At 45.8% G+C, this 21709-nt stretch overlaps 1 protein-coding gene across 2 annotated transcripts in view; it reads right to left on the bottom strand.

Annotated features, from left to right (window-relative positions):
- Positions 1-21709, bottom strand: part of OLA1 (Obg like ATPase 1) — a 606204-nt gene that overhangs the window by 245548 nt on the left and 338947 nt on the right. For both annotated transcript variants that reach the window (XM_085645270.1, XM_085645268.1), the window contains exon 5: positions 20902-21077. In XM_085645270.1, coding sequence (XP_085501396.1) covers positions 20902-21077 — 176 coding nt within the window. The remainder of the gene's footprint in view (positions 1-20901; positions 21078-21709) is intronic.

Below are 21709 nucleotides of genomic sequence, written 5' to 3'. Positions count from 1 at the left end.
CAGCGACCTCGGCAAGTGTGTCACCTCCAACACCGAAGTGTGTAAGTCTCTAGATAGCAACCAGTAGTCCAGCCTGGACCAAGCAGCTCTATGTATTGTTAGGCAGGTACCCGCGCGAGTCTCGGGGTGCAGTGTCCTCCAGGAATCCAACAGTTCCGCCTCCCGCATGATATCGCCTAGCGTTTCTGATGCCCTGGGGTGATGTTCTCTGGCTGTGCCCTGCCTATCCATAGTGTTTGAAAATACAACATTGTAATCTCCCCCCCACATAATCGCAGCCGGGCCACAGGCCTGCACCTTATGCCATAGCCCACAGTAGAAATCAGGGCTACCGTCATTCGGGCCGTAAACATTCACCAGCACCATTCTCATACCGCACAGCGTCCCCACTAGCAGTATGTATCGGCCTCCATTATCCCTAATTTCCTCATGCGTTTTCCATTGAAGACCCCTTCTGATCAGTACCGCCACCCCTCTGGAGTAGTTAGAATAAGAAGCATGCACTATCTCTCCCCAACTATTATGTCGGAGCAGCTGTGCGGCATTAGCAGTCAAATGGGTCTCCTGCAGGAGGCAGATGTCTATGTCTTTTCTAAGTAAGAAGGCCTGCACCAGCCTGGCTTTCCGTCTGTCATTCATGCCCCGCACATTCCAGGTAAGACATTTTATTTGCTTCACGGCAGCAGTGGAATTAAAAGACCTTGTTCGAACAGCACACCAACGCCGTGCAACTCACCACACATCCACCCCCATATACATAGCGTAACATGTCGTAACGGCCCAGCGGGCCACAGTGTATAGAAGCGGCCATAGCACCGTGAGTAAAGTCGTTGTCGACGGGGCGATACATATTGTACAGTATTCGGTTCTACGCAAGTTCTCGCTTCAGCCAACCTCTCGCTACCAGTCAAACAGTCAACATCAAAACCCCCAAAACGTAAGTTATGATACCCACCCGTTCCAACCCCCCAATTAGGTTGTGCAATTTCCCCCCAGGTCACCCTCCCAGCCACAAGAACTTTAGTTAAAGTCATGATCGGTAACCAATGATTGGGAATCATCCCCTGGGGTACGCAAGTTGGCCACCTATTATCCCCGTACTCTTGACAGGGTGATCGAGCGCTGGCCTAGCGTGTCAGCTCGAGGACCTCCCGCACCCTAAATCGCGCATATTCACTCAACCCACCCGCCACAATTAGTTAACCCCCAATACTCCGAGCAGGCATTCGGCCCTGACCCGGCCAAGACAGGTAATCCACAGCGCAATGTCAAAGACTTAACACCTGCAATCATTCAACATCACTTAGCCTGTCCCGCAGTTCCGGTCCCTCTGAATGCGTTTGGTTCTTTTGGTCTCTTGCCAGTTGTTTTGCATACTGCAGGGCCACCTTTGCATCTAGAAAGAAAGATGGTTTTCCTGGGCCTTGCACTCTGAGCTTCGCAGGGTATATTAGTGAATATTTTGTACCAGTTTGTTGGAAGATTTTTTTCGCTGGCATGAATTCTCTGCGAGCGGCCAGTACTTGCATAGTAAAGTCCGGGTATATGGCGATGTGGTTGCCTTTATATTGCACGTCCTTCATGTCTCTCGCCATGCGCAATATCGTATCCCGGTCTCTGTAATTTAAGACGCGCGCAATAATGGGCCTAGGCGGTGCTCCCGGTTTAGGCTTAGGCCCCAATGTCCTATGCGCCCTTTCAACGAGGAACATCTGTGATAGACCTGACCCAAAGAGGTCTCTCAACATCTGCTCAACATATTGCTCCATGTTTGTAATGTCTGTTGTTTCTGCCACACCTGTGACGCGGACGTTGTTGCGCCTCGAGCGTGCTTCCAAGTCCTCATTCTTTTGTTGAATTAGCGCCAGAACCTTGTCCATGCCGCGCATTTTTTTGTCTAGGTCCGTTTGGCATTCTTCCGTGTCGGCCACTAGCGTTTCCAGCACCCCTACTCTACTTTCTTGTTTATCCATTCGCGTCGTGATGTTGTCCATGCGTGCTGCCAGTGCGTCCATTTTGTTGTCTATGCCCTGCAAGCTCGCTTTTAGTTCTTGGAACATCGATTTAATGTCCACTTCTTGAGAGCCACCCTGTTCCTCCCTCGCTGCGTCAGCATCCCGGTGTTCCTGCTCCGCCGTTTTCTGTTTGGATTTATCGAAGGTTAGCCTTGGCTGCCTCGTGTCCGGTTTGCCCATTGCTTCCTCCCAACACAAACGTCTGATAAGGGCAACAGTACCTCAGGTTCCTTTCGCATCGCTAGGCACCCCACTCCGGGTGCCCACAGTAGGCAGCAATAAGGGCAGTCGTCCCAAGTAGCCAGTGGAGCTAGTTCAACTGTACCTGGGTAGGGCTGTGTTGCAACAGGCTACGCCCGCTAGCACGGGTCAGCCGCAGCGTGATCTCCTGGGCACTGGCTAAACCCTTCACAGCAGTTCCACTTCTGCCCTTTAGTTCAAAGCAGCGCAGCTCCCCAGCTCGCCCACGGCAACGCACTCGGCCCCAGTTCACTCATACACCGGACCGGGTGCAAGGCAAGATGGCGGTTTGCGCCTCGCGACCCAGGCGCCTAAAATGGTTTAACCTCGCCACCGCGAGCAATATCTGCGCCTCGCAAGGGGCCCGAATACGGCCGTGCGGCGTCTCCGCCACAACCTCAAAGCGGCAATCTACTGTTGTAGCTATCCCCTCCACCAAACTTTCCTCTGTGGGGCTCCTGAGTGCAGCCGTCAGCAGCGCCACTGCCCTGGATAATATGGCCGCCCTCCGTCTATTCCCGCTAGGCCTGGCCCGAACTGCGTTGTCTCATAGGGGCCGTGGATGTCCCGCAGGGATGGAGCTGTAATTTACCCAGGGAGCTCGGGCACAGCGCTCTCGCAGGTCGCGGTCCAACAGCGTACACCGACCACCGGCGCAGGCCCTCACCTCTCGTCACCTGTGTATCGTCCGATTCCTCGGAGCGCGGTGGTGTGCAGAGTCCTCCCCGCACTTCGCCACCACCCAGTCGGCAATTGTCCGCGGCGCCGGTCTCACTGCCCCTGCACGAGGGCTCCGCCGGCGGGGGCGCCCACCGATCAGGCCGTGGTCACAGGGCCAGGCAAAGCAGCAGTCCGTCTCTGCAGCGCAGCACATTCCCGGGCCCGGCCTCACGCAAGCCCCCGGCGTTCACGAGTGCACCAGGCCGCCTCGCCGCTCACAGCCCGCCAGTCCGAACTTTGCAGCGGCTCCAACCACAGGTCCAGGAGTTTCGTCGGGCAGAGCGCTGTTACTGTGCGTAGTACTGGGGTCGAGATGTCCGAGTCCAGACACCAATTTCGCCGATAATTGCCGGATTAATTAGCTCGATCGGCGGAGCTGCGGTTTCAGACAGCCATTCCGCTTTGCAGCCAAGCCACGCCCCCGGTGTGCGTGTATTGTTAGTTTTTTGTTATTGTTAATTTAATCTTGTATAGCGCGTATATACGGGCAGGTCTCATAGCGCTCACACAGAGGAAGAAACAAACAACAAAGCCGGCTGGATCCTCAAGTATTAAAAGGTTTCACAACCCTATCAAACGCTTCACTAAAAAGGAGGGTTTTAAGTTTTTTTCGGAAGGATAGTAGTCCAGATTCCTTCCGTAACTCTTCAGGCAACTGATTCCAGAGTTGTGGCAGGAGGATTAAGAAAGCTCTCCCTCCTTTGGTTGTAAGGTTGAAACGAGGACATATTAGTCTGCTAGTTTCCACTGAGCACAGCACACGTCCTGGTACGTATTTGAGTACCCGTTCTTTTATGTAGTCAGGTGCATGTCCGTAGAGGGCTTTGTGGGTGATACACAAACCCTTGAACTTGGCTCTTTGCCTAATGGGTAACCAGTGCAATTCACTCAGCAAAGGGGTAGCGTGAGTTCTTCTAGGCACTCTAAAAATGAGCCTGGCTGCATCGTTCAAAACTATCTGCAATTTACTTGTGAGCTTCTGAGGTAACCCAACATATAGCGCATTTCCATAATCAAGTCTGGAGACTATCGTAGCAGCTACGATTGTCTTCATGGTTGAGACCGAGAGGAGGGGAACCAGTTTCCTCAGCTGTCGCAAAAGACCAACACAAGTACCGACCATCGCGTTAACCTGATTGGTCATAGAGAGTTCAGCGTCGATCTTTATGCCCAAACATTTCACCACAGATGCCGGTATGGGGGGGGGACTCCTAGCTCCTGAGGACAAAAAAAGGTCATTCCAAGGGTTGCCTTTAGTTGAAATGGCAAGGACCTCCGTCTTGTCAGGGTTGATTTTTAAAGAGTTAGCCGTCATCCAGTTACTGGCGCTTGCATGGCGGTGTGCGTGGATTTACGCTTGGCTGGCGGTGTGCATGGACTGGAGCTTGGCTGGCGGTGTGCATGGACTGGCGCTTGGCTGGCAGTCTGAGTGGAATGGCGCTTGGCTGGCGGTGTGCGTGGAATTGCGCTTGGCTGGTGGTGTGCGTGGAATTGCGCTTGGCTGGTGGTGTGCGTGGACTGGCGCTTGGCTGGCGGTGTGCGTGGACTGGCGCAGGGCTGGCGGTATGTGAGTAGGGACTAGCTGCTGGTCACTACACATACTGCTAGCTAAACGCCACTCCACGCAATCCGTGAGCTGGTGTGGTTGCTGTGTCAGGAATGTGGGTGTGTGAAAGTGATGGGCCCTTGAATGGCGCTGTCTGGTGGTGTGAGTGTTATAATGTGCTGGACCCGCGGCTGTTTTGTATGTATCACACGTATGAAAGGTGTATGAATGGCCTGTAAAGAGGCTGGTGCCTTGTCGTGGCTTTACAGCTCATGAGCTGTGAGTCAATGGTTCAGTTTCTTGTGCTTTCAATTATTAACTGTGCATTTCATTTTTGTGAAATCTCTGGTTAATGCAACTATATACTGAACCATCACTCACCCTCGTGCCAAATCCAACCAGTATGTATGTGTGATTGAGGAATAGGTGGTTGTGCAGAAATATTTGTCTTTTCTGTTCTTCTCAAGCAGGGTGTACCTTTTCCCTTTTTAGGTCTCGCCTGGCGAAAAGCAGCGCATGCGCTGTCTCGTCAGAGAGACCTTTTGGAATCGATTCTCCGCAGTGGACTCATGCACGCGCCTGCATGGACAAAGATGGCTGCTCTCGCCATCTGTCCAATGCAGACAGCATGTGCGTGCCCCTACGGACTGTGGACAGTCCGATGCCATTTTGTTGCTATAGCAACAAAAATGCCGCTTCGCTCATAGCTCCGAACCAGCGCGCACCCTGAAGTTCCCCCGGAGCACAAGCAGGCATCCACTTCTGTCTGTTTGCACATCAGCCTTCACAGAGTACAGATTGAGAAACTGCTGGCAGCACCAGGCCTCGTAGTTGCATCAACAAATGTTCATCCTGTTGGTCCCATTTAGCTTAACTAGTTACGGTGACTCCTTTTGCAATACCAGTTTATAGGTGTAATGAGCCTGCCCCCCGATTCGTTGGAAAAGGCCAAATGTGTGTTTCTATTTTTTTGGTTTTTTAACGAAAAACATAATTTGGCTTAGGCAGAAGACCTCCGTTTTAATTGGCTGTGTGAGGCAGCCGGGCGGTATTTGGCATGGGCGAGCTGGGCGATAAAAACTTACTGCAAACACATTCCCTTCAACCTTGGTGATGTGTTTTAGAGGCCTGCCGCAGCTTTGATATAGCCAGCCAGGGACAGCCTTGTGAAAACAAGCTGCTGCTGCCGCCTCACTTCATTTACTAGCACTGGCGAGGGCGGCACATTTTCTTCCGCCCAGGGCGCTATTGGGGCAAGGGCAGGCTCTGGAGCCAGTTCACCTGCACAATTCTCTTTTCCTTGGGTCTTAAGTATGAATTTCGTATGAGCAGTCCACCCAGTCTGCTTCGTGTATTGATCAACTATCGTAAACTGCAAGACCACAAGTCCCAGAATACACCCAAATGACCGTCACTTGCGTCTCCAATGACGGGACTTGTTCCTGTAGTTGTCGTGCAGCATGCGCGCGCCCTTGGCGTGCACAGCCAGGCACGCGCCGATGGAAGAAATGCTGAAGTTTTGCGGCTTTGGCTAGTCTAGAACTCTGGCTTGGACATGACGCACCACCACGTGGCTCCTATGATGTAGCGTAAGAAGCAAGGGAGTGTCCGACAGCAAATGTGACTAGTTACTTTCCCTGCTTTCTTGCACTCCGGTACTGGTAGTCTTCATTTCTAAAGGCGACGATAAAGTGAAAAATACTGTGGCACCAACCCCCACCCACCACCAATATTCACTGAATTTAGTATCTGATGTCCGCAGAATGTTTGCCCTTCTCTTAGAAGGAGCTTTCGTAATGCAAAATAAACCTGTTTTAATAAATTGGCTAGATTTTCAATGTTACAGCAAACGCATGTGTAAACCCTTGCGTGCTCCAGTGAATTAAGTGAAATACGGTTGCCACACAGTTTACACATATTTGACTTGCTCAAGCATTGAAATACGAGGATGCGTTCTACGAATCCAATTAAATAGAAAGTCTAAATATTAAAATGGTAATATGAATAGTTGTGCTAATATTTATCTTTGCCAATAAAGCCTCGTCTCCTATCTTATCGCTCCTTCTTGCTCTCTGGAGTGCTCCTGGAAGCCTTGTAAACTGCTATTTTCTCATTACACTGTATTCTTTCCTTTTGCTTGTTGTATGTTCAATGTTGCCTAACCTTTTGTCAGATGGTTTCTCCCGGGGCGCTAGTCCGCCACACACAAGTAGTGCCTTGAAGTGCATTAGATTTTGCCTCGGCATCTCCTGGGGCCCAGTCGTTCGCAGCAGAACGCGTCCATGAGCATCTTTTAGTAAACGCTTTAAGGGGTCATACTACCAGTGTTACGATTCTTAAGTGTCCTTAGCGGGAAGCCTTGAACGCCACCTTATCTTCACTCTGGTGCACCCTTGTGGCCTCGGCCGGCCTTTCATCAGAGCGAAACTACATTTGGCGGCCGAGCCCATCGTGCTCCACGCCCTCCTCTTACATTGGTGATGGTAGTGGGGGGCCCTTTTGTTTTCACAGATCACGTCCTGCACCTCAGCAGTGACCAGCCAAGGAATGCACACTTTGCACTTTGTCCCCTCACACCAGTCACCTGTGCAGCTGCTAAACTGCAGGTGAAAGTCCCTGGGAGGGGACTGAACTTGAAGGGTGGTGGGAGAGGTAATCAAGGGAGTTTAAGAAAGCATGATTTTACAAAGAACTTGAAGGTAATGAACTGGTGGTCTGGAATACGATATCTTCATGGCAGCTCCGGCCTGCTGTCTGTGCGCCCCTCCAACTGTAGGGGGCCTAGGTCAGGTTGCCCCTGCCACAAGTTACTAGATTCGTATGATCTAATCTGTATAAGTGGGACAGTCTCACCGGTGCTGAGCACCGGCAGTGTTTTTTAAAGGGGGCCTCGAAACGGGTCTCTATCGGGCTCCGTCTTGTTTTTCCGGACTGCAGTGACCGCAGGCACATCACGTGCGCCTGCTCACGCTGCTCACTAGTGGAGAAGTTACGGCATGACATCATGCCAGGTGAGCGTTATAAGGTGAAGTAAATCCTTTAGAGTCATTTTCTCTGGACTTCCTTCTCTTTTTGAAACTCAGGAGCAGCAATATTATGGTGCTGTCTGCAGGGCCTCAAATGTAAGCTTTTTCAATATTATATACAAGCCGTAGTTGATGCATATTTATCTTTTACAACTAACAACCATTGACAAAGCCAATAGTCCTGACTTGTAGGTATGATACTTGTACTATATATCTTGATGTAATGACAGGAAAAACTACACTGAGTGAATTGCAGGTTCTCATACTGTAAAGTTGATACAGTCTTCCGTCTTTCTGAGATTGATAAGACGAATCCCATTTTCGATTGGGTGATGGTAACTGTACATACAAAAGTTCCTCACAAAGCACTATAGAAAAAATATATTATTGCTTGAATTGACCACTAGTTCCTCAGCCATGTCAGTTGCTGGAGTTAGCTAAATACGAGGTTGAAAAAACACATTGGTTTCCACTCACGGTGCTCTTTGGGCAGCATGTAAATGTAAATGTGTTGTACTTGTATAGCGCACTGTTACCCTGGGGTGTCCTGCCGCTGTACTCATACCGCTGTGGAACCCTTCCTGGCTTTTCCCTGTGAAATGTCCACTCCTGTGCACCCCCAAGGTGAAGCCAGGCATCCCAGCGCTGTTGGGGCCGTTGTGGAGATTAAGCAAGCTATTGCCCAGAGTTGCAGAGTGGGACCCATGATTAGAATAGGCACCGAGGCGAGAATTAACAGCTCCGAGGAAATTGAGCCCAAAACCCGCCGAGGCGGGAATTGAACCCTGGTCCCGGGCCAGACCTCTGCATGAGGGTCTGCCGCTCTAACCATTGAGCCACACTTCTCCTCACATGTGGAATGTCTGCAATTAGGTAGCAACTGTACAGAGTTGAAGTGTGCGTTTTAAATTAGAATAATATCTGTCAAAGGGAAGATAAAGATGTAGCAACGGCATAAGTTGTTACTTAGGTAAATTGGCTAAATATGACCGTAAATTTGTATTACAAATGTAAGCTGGGCTTAAAGCCCTATGACGTGCACACTAATGTATTTTTAATGAGTGCACTGTGATAGCCCCATTTCATGTAAGCTTTTAGTCCTGACTTACCTTTTGGAATCGATTCTGCCGAGGGCTTGCATGCACGCGTCTGCATGGACAAACATGGCTGCTCGTGCCATTTGTCCATAGCAAACAGCATGCGCGTGTCCGTAGGGACTGTGGACAGCCCAACGTTATTTTGCATTTTGGTGTCCTAGCAACGAAAAGGCTGTTTCCTGTACGGCGCGGAAGGTGTCCTAGCAACAAAATGGTTATTTATTTATTATTAACCGGCACGTTTCTTAAAAATGCCGCTTACACTGAGTTTGTATTTATTTTGTTGAAACGCACGCAGTGTAACTTGGTGTGCATTTTTGTGTGTTTTTGTTGTTAAAAAGGCTGCTTTCAGTACGCAGCTTGCCGGGATCTGAGGACTTTTTTTTTTTGCATCTTTTATATAGCGCAAACTCGACCTGAAGGTATTGGAGCGCTGTACATGAGCACCGTATTTACATTACATATTGAGGCACAGGGAGATTAAGTGATTTGCCCAGAATCACAGGATGTGGACGCAACCCCGAGGCACGAACCCTGGTTTCCAGCACCAAAGTCGGCAGTCTAGCCGACGGACCACATCCTCTCCAGCTTGCAGGGGTTTGAAGAGTTTGGAAGTACGCAGATCCTAGCAACGAAAATGGTTATTTATTTATTCTTAACCGGCACGTTTCTTAAAAATGCCGCTTACACTGAGTTTGTATTAATTTTGTTAAGACGCGTGCCGTGTAACTTGGTGCACATTTTTGTGTGTTTTTGTTGTCAAAAAGGCTGCTTTCAGTACGCAGCTTGCCGGGGTTTGATGACTTTGAAAGTACGCAGCTTGCCGGGGTTTGAAGAGTTTGGAAGTACGCAGCTCCTAGCAGCGAAAATGGTTGCTATTTATTTATTCTTAACCGGCACATTTCTTAAAAATGCCGCTTACACTGAGTTTGTATTTATTTTGTTGAAACGCGCGCCCTGTAACTTGGTGAGCTTTTTTGTATGTTTTTGTTGTTAAAAAGGCTGCTTTCAGAACGCAGCTTGCCGGGTTTGATGACTTTGAAATTACGCAGCTTGCCATGGTTTGATGACTTTGAAAGTACTCACTCTCTACTACTCTCTACTCTACTCACTCTCTACAACTCACTACTACTCACTCTCTACTACTCTCTACTACTGTCTACTCACTTCTCACACTCTACTACTCACTCTCTACTACTCACTCTATTACTCTCTACTACTCACTCTCTACTACTCTCTACCTCTACCACTCTACCTCTCTCTGCGCACACATATGCACATATATATATGCATATATATGTATGTGTGTATATATATACAAAAATACATATATAAACATATATATACATCTGCATATCAATATAAATACAAATATAAATGCATGAATACATATATGCATACATATGCATGTTATGTACATGAAAGTTTGAAAAACACTAATAAAAGCAAAGCTAAAAAGCAACTTAATTAGAAACAGACTTGCTTTAACTTAAACGAGGGTGAGACCTATAGCATTTTCAATGCTTGTTGTGAATGTTGTAATGTGTTGGTTTCGTGCCTGATGGTGTGAATGGTCTTGTGTGTATCACGTATGAAAGGTGTGTGAATGGCCTGTAAAGCGGTTGGTGCCTTGTCGTGGCATTACAGCTCACGAGCTGGAAGTCACTGGTTCAGTTTTTTGTCCATTTCAATTATTGAAAGTGCATTTCATTTTTGTGAAATCTCGTTATTAATATTTTATATACTGAACTATCACTCGCCCTTGTGCCAAATCCAACCAGTATGTGTGTGTGTGCTTGAGGAATTGATAGCTGTGCAGTTATCTTTGTCTTTTTTGTCTCTCTGCCAAGGTGTACATTTCATCTAAGAAAAACCTACCAACTGTAGATATTGTTGTAAACTAAACACCCATAGGAGTACATGGTGATGTCTCTCTTGTGGATCCCAACAAGTTATCTTACCCACAATGTCCTCCAAACCTCAAAATGTGACTGTTACATTTTCCTTGCATTATTGTGCCCAAATTTTCACGCTGCAGAAAGTAACAACAAATTTCCAACCCCCCAGCATTTCTCCAAGTATCCCAATAGAAATGGTACCTCACTCACATGGGTGGGTCAAGAACCCGCAACAGGCAAGGGCCCAAAACCTATTGAGGAAACATCAAAACTACCTATCACAAACCAACCTAGTTTTGCAAGGGGCGTCTCATGAGTTTTTGGCCCGGGGCTTGGCGGCCATCTAGGGAAACCTACCAAGCCCACACATTTCTGGAAACTAGACACCCAGGGGCGTCCAGTGAGGTATGGTTTGCGTGGGTCCCCCAACATTCTCCTACCCAGAATCTCATGCAAACCTCAACTTTTGCTGAAAAAAATCACTTTTTTCTCAAATTTCTGTGTGGGAAAATTCTGGAATCTGCGTGGATCCACAAATTTCCTCCCACCCAGCGTTCCCCCAGGTCTCCCGATAAAAATGGTACCTCACTTGTGTGGGTAGGCATAGTGGCTGACACAGGAAATGGCCCAAATCGTACTGTGGAGACTTCAAAATTACCTATAAAAAAACTACCTGGTTTTGGCGGGAGGGTGGGCGCACATGGTTTTTTTTGCCCCGGGCTCAGCAGCCATCTTGGGAAAGAACCAAACCCACACATTTCTGAAAACTAGACACCCGGGGGAGTCCAATGAGGTATGGCTTGCTTGGATCCCCCAACTTTTTCCTACCCAGAATGCCATGCAAACCTCATATTTACCTGAAGAAATCACATTTTCCACATATTTTTGTGTGGAATCACTTTGCCGGCACAAATGTCCTACCCCACAGCGTTCTCCTTAGTGTCCCGAGTAAATTGATACCTCACTTGTGTGGGTGCCCAATGGAGATTTGGCTAAACCTATTTTAAAAAAAATGTAGCACTTAGAATTCTCGGTGCTATACCCTTATCCCCTATGTTTAGGGCTCTTCCCAGTCACAGGCCCTTGCCCCACCCACACAAGTGAGGCAACATTTTCCTCGGGAGACTCAGTGGAATGCTGTGGGGTAGGACATTTGTGCCGGGCACGGTGATTCCACGCAAACATTTGTGGAAAATGTTTTTTCAGCTAAATTTGAGGTTTGCATGGCATTCTGGGTAGGAAAATGTTGGGGGATCCACACAAGCCACACCTCATTGAACTCCCCCGGGTGTCTAGTTTTCAGAAATATTTGGGCTTTGTACTTTGACAAATGGCTGCCGCACCCGGGGCCAAAACCCCAGGTACCCCACCTCCCCCAAAACCAGGTAGTTTTTTTAGGTAATTTTGATGTCGCCTCTATAGGTTTTGGGCCCTTGCCTGTCGCGGGTCCTTGACCCACCCCTGCGAGTGTGGTACCATTTTTATCGGGAGACCTGGGGGAACGCTGGGAGGGAGGAAATTTGTGGATACACGCAGATTCCAGAACTTTCCCAAACAGAAATTTGAGAAAAAAAATGATTTTTTTCAGCAAAAATTGAGGTTTGCAGGGGATTCTGGGTAGGAGAATGTTGGGAGACCCATGCAAGCCATACCTCACTGGACTCCCTCAGGTGTCTAGTTTCCAGAAATGTGTGGGTTTGGTAGGTTTCCCTAGATGGCCGCCAAGCCCCAAGTCAAAAACTCATGGGACGCCCCTTGCAAAACCAAGTTGGTTTGTGATAGGTAATTTTAATATCGCCTCAATAGGTTTTGGGCCCTTGCCTCTCGCGGGTTCTTGACCCACCCACGCGATTTAGGTACCATTTTTATCAGGAGACCTGGGGGAACACTGGGTGGGAGGAAACCTGTGGATCCACACAGATTCCAGAACTTTCCCTCACAGAAATTTGAGAAAAAGTGATTTTTTTCTGCAAAATTTGAGGTTTGCAGGGGATTCTGGGTAGGAGAATGTTGGGAGACCCATCCAAGCCATACCTCACTGGACTCCCCCGGGTGTCTAGTTTCCAGAAATGTGTGGGTTTGGTAGGTTTCCCTAGATGGCCACCGAGCCCCGGGCCAAAAACTCATGGGACCCCCTTTGCAAAACCAGGTTGGTTTGGGATAGGTAATTTTGATGTCACCTCAATAGGTTTTGTGCCCTTGCCTGTCGCGGGTACTTGACCCACCCACGCAAGTGAGGTACCATTTTTCCTCGGAAAACTTTGGGGAATGCGGGGTGGGTGGAATTTGTGGATCCACGCAGATTCCAGACCTTTCCACCACAGAAATGTGAGGAACATGTGGTTTTTTGACAATGTTTTGGGTTTGCAAGGGATTCTGGGTAACAGAACCTGGAGAGCCAGTCAGGTCACCCCATCCTGGATTCCCCTTGGTGTCTAGTTTTGAAAAATGTATAGGTTTGCTAACTTTCCCTAGGTGCCGGCAGAGCTATGGTTAAAAAACTACAGCAAGGCACTTTGCCAAAAAAAGGGTCATTTTTCACTGTGAAAATGTGGTGTGTCCACATTGCGTTTTGCGCCGTTTCCTGTCGTGTGCACTAGGCCTACCCACACAAGTGAGGTACCATTTTTCTCGGCAGACTTTGGGGAACACTGGGTGCGTGGAATTTTGTGGATCCATGCAGATTCCAGAACTTTCCACCACAGAAATGTGAGGAAAATGTGCTTTTTTGACAATTTGTTAGGTTTGCAAGGGATTCTGGGTAATAGAACCTGGTGAGAGCCAGTCAAGTCACCCATCCTGGATTCCCCTGGGTGTATAGTTTTCAAAAATGTATAGGTTTGCTAGGTTTTCCGACAGAGCTAGGGTTAAAAAACTACAGCTAGGCACTCTGCAAAAAAAGGGTCATTTTTCACTGTGAAAATGTGGTGTGTCCACATTGCGTTTTGAGCCGTTTCCTGTCACGGGCACTAGGCCTACCCACACAAGTGAGGTACCATTTTTATTGGGAGACTTAGGGTAACACAGAATTGTATAGCAACTGTTATTACCTATTGACTTTCGATGCATTTCTTCCCTTCAAATGAAATAAGTGTAAAAAAGAAGTCATTTTGAAAAATGACCTATAATTCTCATGCTAGTATGGGTACTCCCTGTTTCAGAAATATGCAAATATCTACTGTTTCTAAACTCTATATTTTGTTCCCATTTCAGAAATACATAGGTGTCTTTCAAACCGATTTTTCCATGTAAACATTTTCCAAGAATAACTGCCATATACCCAGTACATATAAGAAACCATTGCGAGACGCTGCTCAGTTATTGGCTCTGGGTTCGTCGTGTTCTAGGTGAACCTACAAGTCCTATATATCCCCACAACCAGAAAGGTCCAGCGGATGTAACGGTATATTGCTTTCAAACAGCTGTCATAATTAGAAGAAGTTACAGGTGAAAAAGTCGACACAAATGGCTGTTTTTTTCTACTCATTTTCAATTTTTCCCATATTTAACTGTTAGTTTCTATAAAGAAACCTTGAAGGATCTACACAAATGAACCCTAGCTGAATTCAGAATTTTGCCTACTTTTCTAAAATGTATAGCTTTCCAGGATCCATTTTTGCTTTCATATCCATTTCTACCATTAACTGGATGAAGGTTGAAAGCACAACAAATAGCACAAATAGGCCATATCCCGGTAAAATGCCAAAACTGTGTAAAACAATTTGATTTTCTGTCATTCTCTAAAAGCTGGGAAAATGTTGATTTCAGCCCCACAAACCCTTTTTTGATACCATTTGCAGGGAAAAAACAGACGCTTTCATTTGCAGCACTTTTTTCCAATTTTTCCACAAAAACAACAAAATGTAGCTGTATTTTGGCTAATTTCTGGGTCCACTCCAGGGGAATCCACAAACCCTGGGCACCTTTAGAATCCCCATGATGTTGGAAAAAAAGGACGGAAATTTGGCATGGATACCTTATTTGGTCAAAAAGTTAAAGGGGCCTAAGCGCAAAATACCCCAAATAGCCCAAAAAAGGTTTAGCACAGGGGTGGAAAGGCCTAGCAGCGAAGGGGTTAAGAGAATTAACTTTGAAGTGCTTGACGTTTCCTGCGTTCCCTGTCCTGGCTTTCTGCATTAACAATACAGGAGTGACAAGTCTTTTGTGTGAAGACAGAGCACTGCCTATCAAGTTACAAGTGGGGCTGTGCCTAGCTCCTCCTCCCCACCCTGCCAGTTGAAGGCCCAATTAGGGACACATAATCCTTCTATTGTGTGGCTGTTTGGGAGGAATAAACAAAGTACACCTGTCAACTACACACAGTCATGTGACCCAGGATAAGGCCAAAGGCACCAAACAGGGCAGGAAATGTCCAACTTTCTAAAAGTGGTATTTTAAAAATTGAAACTTAAAATCCAACTTTACCATTAAAGAGGATTTTTTATTACAATTTCTCAGTCACCCAACATGAAATGTTACCTGCACCCAAATGTTAGCACTTCTTAAATGCATTAAGGCAGCCCAAAGTTATCTTGTTGGAGAGGTAGGCCTCACAGTAGTGAAAAATTAATTTAGGAGTCTTTCACTAGCAGGACATGTCAAACTTAAAAGCATATGTCCCTCCTTTCAATTACAATGCACCCTACCCCATGGGCTACCAAGAGCCTACCTTAGGGGTGACTTAAAAGCAATAAAAGAGAAGCTTAAGGCTTGGCAAAGGGTTTATACGGCCAAGTCGAACTGCCAGTTTAAAACTGCATTCAGGCTGCAATGGCAGGCCTGGGACATGTTTTAAGGGGCTACTTAAGTGCCATAAGTGATGTCACTGACCATATAATGACTGATATATGTATGTAATATGTGAGGTCATAAGCAGTGCATTGTGGGGGTGTAAGTTATAGTTAGCTCAGGTAACTATAACTGCTGAATTTCTATGGCTCTGTACGTGTGAAATCTGAGCCTAACTATAACATCTGTCACCAATGTTTTATTCAGTGAATTTCTAAGATTTTTTAAATTCTATTTTCCCAACTAGAACATCCCCATAACCTTTGTTTTTTTCAGTGAATTTCTATGTTTTATATGTTATTTCTTACTATAGAGTCCCTGTAACCCCAGGCAAGAGGGAAGCAGCCAGATGGTCTGCACAGCAGGGCAGCAGTTCCTTTACAGCAGCAGTCCAGCAGAGTGGCAGTCCTTGTAGCAGCACAGCAATCCTGTTTCCAGGCAGAGTGTCCACAGGTTTAGAAGTGTACTAAAGAGTTGGTGTCTGAGGTCTAGTATTTATCCACATGTATGCCTCTGGAAAGGAGAGTAGCTTCTAGAGGCAGACCTTTGAAGTGCACAGAAGCCCAACCTTCCGCACCTTTGGCTCCAGACTAACTACGGGGGTATGCAGCCCTTTGTGTGGAGACAGGACACAACTGATTCAAGTGTATGTGAGGCTGGGACCAGCTCCTCCCACCAATCCTGCACATCTTATCACACCTAAGCTTCCCATTTGGTGCTGCTGTCTACGAGGAATACACAAATCCCAACTGTCAGCTACACCTAGTTATGTGACCCTGAGACAGGCTGCAGGCACCAAATTACTAAGGCAAGAAAATATCAACTTCATAACAGTGGCATTTTCAAAATTGTAATTAAAATCAGACTTCACCATAAGTTAGGATTTTAAATTCCAATTCCAGAGACACCAAACATGAAGGGATTACCTGTTCCAATTTGGAAATTACAATTCTAAAATGTAATCACATATTTCCGATGTTATCCTATGGGAGAGGTAGGATTTGCGGTAGTGAGGAAAGAAAGTACGTTTTTTTCCACTACCAGGGCATGTAAAACTTAAAATTACATGCCCTACATTTTACATACATTGCACCCTGCACTCTGGGGTGTCCAGGGCCTACTTCCCAAGGGTGTGTTACATGCATTAAAAAGAAACATTTGGCTGTTTGAAAATTGCACAATCAGGCTGGAATATCAGGCTTGAGACATGTTCTAAAGGGCTACTTAAGTGGGAGGCACAATCTGTGCTGCAGTCCCACTAGTAGCATTAAATGTACAGGCCCTGGGCAAACGTAGCGCCACTTTACCAGGGACCTCTAAGTAAATTAAATATGCCAATTGGGTATAAGCCAATGTTAACATGTTTTAAGGAGAAAACATAAACACTTTAGCACTGGTTAGCAGTGGTAAAGTGTGCAGAGTCACAACACCACCAAAAACTAAGTCAGCATAAACAGGAGGTCTGAAGGCAAAAAGTTACGGGGAAACCATGTCAAGGATGCCAGGTCTAACAGTGAGTATGTCATCTAGATAGGCACAGGTGGCACACATTTTGGCTTTCAGATGATGTAGCTGGTTTTAAAGATGGAGTGGGTCAACACAGGGGAGAAACAAGTGTCCCAATAGGACAAGGCCAATAAGAACATATTTCTTCAGGCCATTGATGAAGTGTGCTGAAGCCTATAGGATGGCCATAATTACATCATTGTAGAGTTTGGAAGGCCATGGAGCAGGCGTTGCCACTATCCATATGTGGGATTATGAGGATTTGAACAGCAGTTCTGAAGTTGCTTTCTGGAAGGAAGGTTTCTCTTTATTAAGTAGAGAGAAGGCTGTCTTTGCAAAATGGTCCTTGAGGGTGAGGTAAGCTTGAATAAGAGTAATTTATAACTTTTAAAACTTTATTTACATTTTCAATAAAAATTACAAAAAGAGCCAAGTGCAGATTACAAAAAGATCAAAGATTGCATTTCAGTACATGCTGATCCGTACCATCATATGAAAGACAATGGGTATGTGTGGCATACAGTAAACACATTATCGCCATCCATGATCCCCTGAGGCAAAGAGAAGAGGTTTCACAATACAATCACCTAGCATCCTTCTCAATGCAAAACGTCATTAGTTCACGTTAATATTAGGCAACCACACTATGCCACATTCCCACCAGCGCAATTCATTGGGTTACTGGAGTGTTTAATCAAAAAGGGATTTGGTCCATTGTTAGGTCCCCCCTGTCCTCAGCAGCCCCCAAATATCTCAGAGCATGATGTTACTGGAAGCAGTACTTTATAAGTATCCATCATAATATTAAAACATACCAAGTTCTGCACCTACATCTGAACAGTGTGGACCGGTCTCGTCCCCCAGGGCATGACTACCTTTCTTTTCCCCATTACTGGTTAATGGGCTGTAAACCTGCACACAGCATCAGGAATGTCACAAACATAGCCTAATAATGCCAGGAATGGTAAAGGCAATATACAGCAAGTCATGAATGAAAGGTCCAAGAAAACATCCTGATAATACTTCTGCATAACTGTGCTTGACCAAGTGAGGGAGGAAATATGGCGTTGGGAAGCATCTACATGATATGTCTACATGGGGAGAAAAAGTGTCATTCTGCTGATGAGTACAAGAAGTTCTCCTTGGTTTGTGGGCAAAATGAGCTGTCTTTCATCAAAAAATGGTGTTACTAAGTCCCTATCCCATTCCCCCTCCAACCACCCAGCCCCGATGTCCCAAACACTAGCAACCTTGGCAGACCACCATTGACGCGAAATTGAGTGACTTAAATGCCTTAGGCTCGGTGGAAAATGTGGGACAGCATCTTTTGACCTTTCCTTACAAATGACAGAACAGAAAATATCCAATGGTGAAATAGCACCCAAGGATTTAAACTGAGTCAGTGTCATACAACGATGATCAGGGAAGAGCATGCCCACCCTCAGGAGCTGAGTTAACTCCCATCCTCCTTTAGACTTGAATATTAATTTGGGGTTGTCAGACAGGGGGAGTGCAAGAGAGTTCAGCAAACTAAACCCAGTGCACTGGTAGTGCATGCCCAACTCAAACATACAACAGAATTCCATATCCGCAATGGGAACAGGAGGTAGTCAAGCAAGCAGAGTATTTAATTAGACTAGACATGCTGTGATTTTGCCCACTGTCAAAGGAGAAAGGATTGTATCTACATGAACCTTGGTGTAGCAATAAGTGTTTGTGCCACTTAATAATATATTTCATAATCAGATACTCAGAACCCATCCTTATTGTTTGGGAAGACCAATGTCTAATATGGTATGCGAGGATGCATCAGCCCACACACAGTAACCTGCTCGTGAGACAAGTGGATGAATGATTAGGACATTTAAAAAATAAAAGTTACAGTAAATGGAGGACTACCAGATGTTCATGACTCTTCATACCACCGAGAGCAGCAAAGAGGTTTAACGACCCACAATGACAGTTAGTAAGATCGTCAAACAGCACCCTGTAGTTACCCCTCAACAAGGAATCCTTTTCATGGAAACAAGAAAGCCAATGTAACGCACCAACGTATTATGACATTTAAGTTGATGATCCAAGGGTATCTTATTTTTACATGCAATTAATTGGAAAAGTATCGATTTGTTCCACTTTATATAAATTCCTGAACAATCTCACATATTATAGGGGAGAGATTATTAACTGGCCTTTAGTGTTACAAGGAAACACTTTTCTTTCCACATGCGCCCCACTGGATCACTGTTGAACCCGAAATGGAACCACTGATCCCGACATTAGCCACTTGGTCAGCATACAAGAGACATACCCACCTCGTTAGTAACGTCCTCTGACCAACCCCTCCCTGAAGACAATTCCGCATATTATATCAAACATGGAAGTCCTACTGCTATAAGCTGCCAATCCCAGACAGATGCAATGTGGCAGAGATACCAACATACGGACAATAATTTGACACTGAGTGCATAAGTATGAAGCCCTGAAATTTAATGCCGGACCCAAGAATGAACAACCTATTTGAAATAAACATGGCAAAATTTTAATACCTGTATTAACAAGGGATAATGGTCTATGAGGCTTGATTACTGGCTTAAAGCGATGTGAAAACTATACATTCACACAGTGTGGGTGGCAGTATCTTCGCTTTATATCACTAATAATTTGAGGGCAAAAATGTCAATGTATTCATTATGGAATTTTAGAGTGAGTTCATCATCACCTGGACTTTTCCCATTTGGCATATCCTGAAACATTCTTTTAATTTCTGCCATGTCAATGGGCTTTGTAAATAATTCACTTTTCATGTTCCCCAGCAACACTAGGGTAAATCCTGCCAAGGTGTGATGTCATCTCTGTTGTGGACCTGATTCTCCTTACCAGTGCAAAGCCTGATAAATGCACTGAAAATCTCATTTGTGACATGGGCTCATGTGACATCCTCCTTTCTATTCCTACCACTTTCTGGGATGCCCAAACAGGTCTCAACATTTTGGCCAGTGTTCTTTACAGTCTCGCGCCCCTCCCCCACCCCCTCAATAAGTGGGACCAGGGGCATATTCCCCCATGAATAGCATTTTGCTGCAACACAGCATTAACAGAGATCTTTCCTCCACAGCTCAGGCTACAGTCTCCCCTCGTTGGGCCATGCATTTCTACATTTTCTCTTACTCTTCCCAATTGTGTGGGTGATACTATGAAAATAGCAGGTGGCAGTTCAACATAACCATAAAGTAGCCAACGGTGAAGACCGTTATCTTGTACCACACACAGCAATAGGAGGTACTCTGCTAACATACATCAACCTACATGGTCCAAACAGTGATATTACCAGTTTTATACAATCTAATTGCTACAAGTAACACACAAACTCTCTACTATTATTATTTAGGGGTGGCTTTTGATACCTATCTCTAGATCAATCCAGCTCTGTGCCTCATCCAGGGATGGCAACATCTGGAGCGTACTTGTACATTATGGAGCAATCTACTCTGAATTTGTGGCACTAGTGCCATCCATGCACCAAGTATTCCTCCTTTTACTCTTCTGTGCATGGTACGCTGTCCCAGATCAACGACTGGTTGCTCACATGTGATTTCTGTAAGTGGGCACAATCCACCAGACTAGAGTGCTTTAATATATTTTGCCGGTAAGAATCATCTTCCTACTCATAAAAGTATTGTGTTAATCAATTCTCTAAGGAGACATTCTATAATCTTAGAGTTTGCTTATGAATGTAACTCACTATAAATATTCTCTGCTTTGACACTGCGTAATCCTATGCATCAACATGGGCCACCTCATAACACAATCTGCCCATCACTCCGTTGAACGAGGCATAGGAGAAGCACTTTCATTAGCCTGTCACTGTCACCTTAGGTCAGCACCAGAGAAGGCAGTTCCACTAATGATTTTTTAGTGCAGGTGCCCTTTGACCACGAATCACATTAAAACACATAAAATAATGAACTTACTTGATATTCAACCTTGTTAAAATGAATGTAGAAATAAATTGGCTTGTGGATGCTACTGACAAAGACGGCGGGAAAACATCAACATTCAACTTACATATTCAGGTTTTAATTTCTTATCCCCTCCTCGGACTGCGACTTTTTCGAGCTTCTCTATTATGGGCCCGATCATTTCTTCATCCTTAAGGCGAAGTTCCTCATGTATTATCTCAATGTCACGAACAGGGTTCACAGATCCTTCAACGTGAATGATATCTTCATCCTCGAATGCTCCTACAAAGCAAAGAGCATGCACTGAAGTTACAAAAACATACTACAAAGAGAAACAAAATGATGAGATATTAAGTAAATATACGAACGGCACACTTTGTTTTGGCTTGTTGACTTATCCAAAGCCTAGGCTTTATGTAGAATACCAAGAAAAGTGTAATAATGCTGCGGGACTAAACGAAGAAGCACAAAATGTCTGTTGGTTTCGTCAATATGCTTCACTTCTTAGACGCACACAGAAACTAGTTGCCCAAAGCTCTCTAGACCAGCACAGAGGAGCTGTCATGTACAAGAGACAGACACACACACCCACCCATAGGTTATTTCATACCTTTCATACCGCACCCACTTTATCCACACTCCAGCACCAGAACCACACAGGCAATGGAGCTCACAGTATGGCACACACTGTCCCTTTTTACTTGCGCACACACACAAGGGTAAAGTGCAACAACAGGCAACACCCAACCAACCAAGTAACCATCCACAAGAACGTACTAACAATAGATAATAAACATCAAACTACTTTCCTGGGAACATTCTCCTGAAATAAGGCAATAAGCATCAATACATAAATGAGGCACACAAAAAAACTCTACTTTCATCACATACGTAGGTGGAGCGATAGAATCTGT

The sequence above is a fragment of the Triturus cristatus genome, chromosome 3_1 (genome assembly GCF_964204655.1).
Source record: "Triturus cristatus chromosome 3_1, aTriCri1.1, whole genome shotgun sequence".
NCBI lineage: Eukaryota > Metazoa > Chordata > Amphibia > Caudata > Salamandridae > Triturus > Triturus cristatus.
This window is presented reverse-complemented; position numbering and strand designations above follow the sequence as displayed.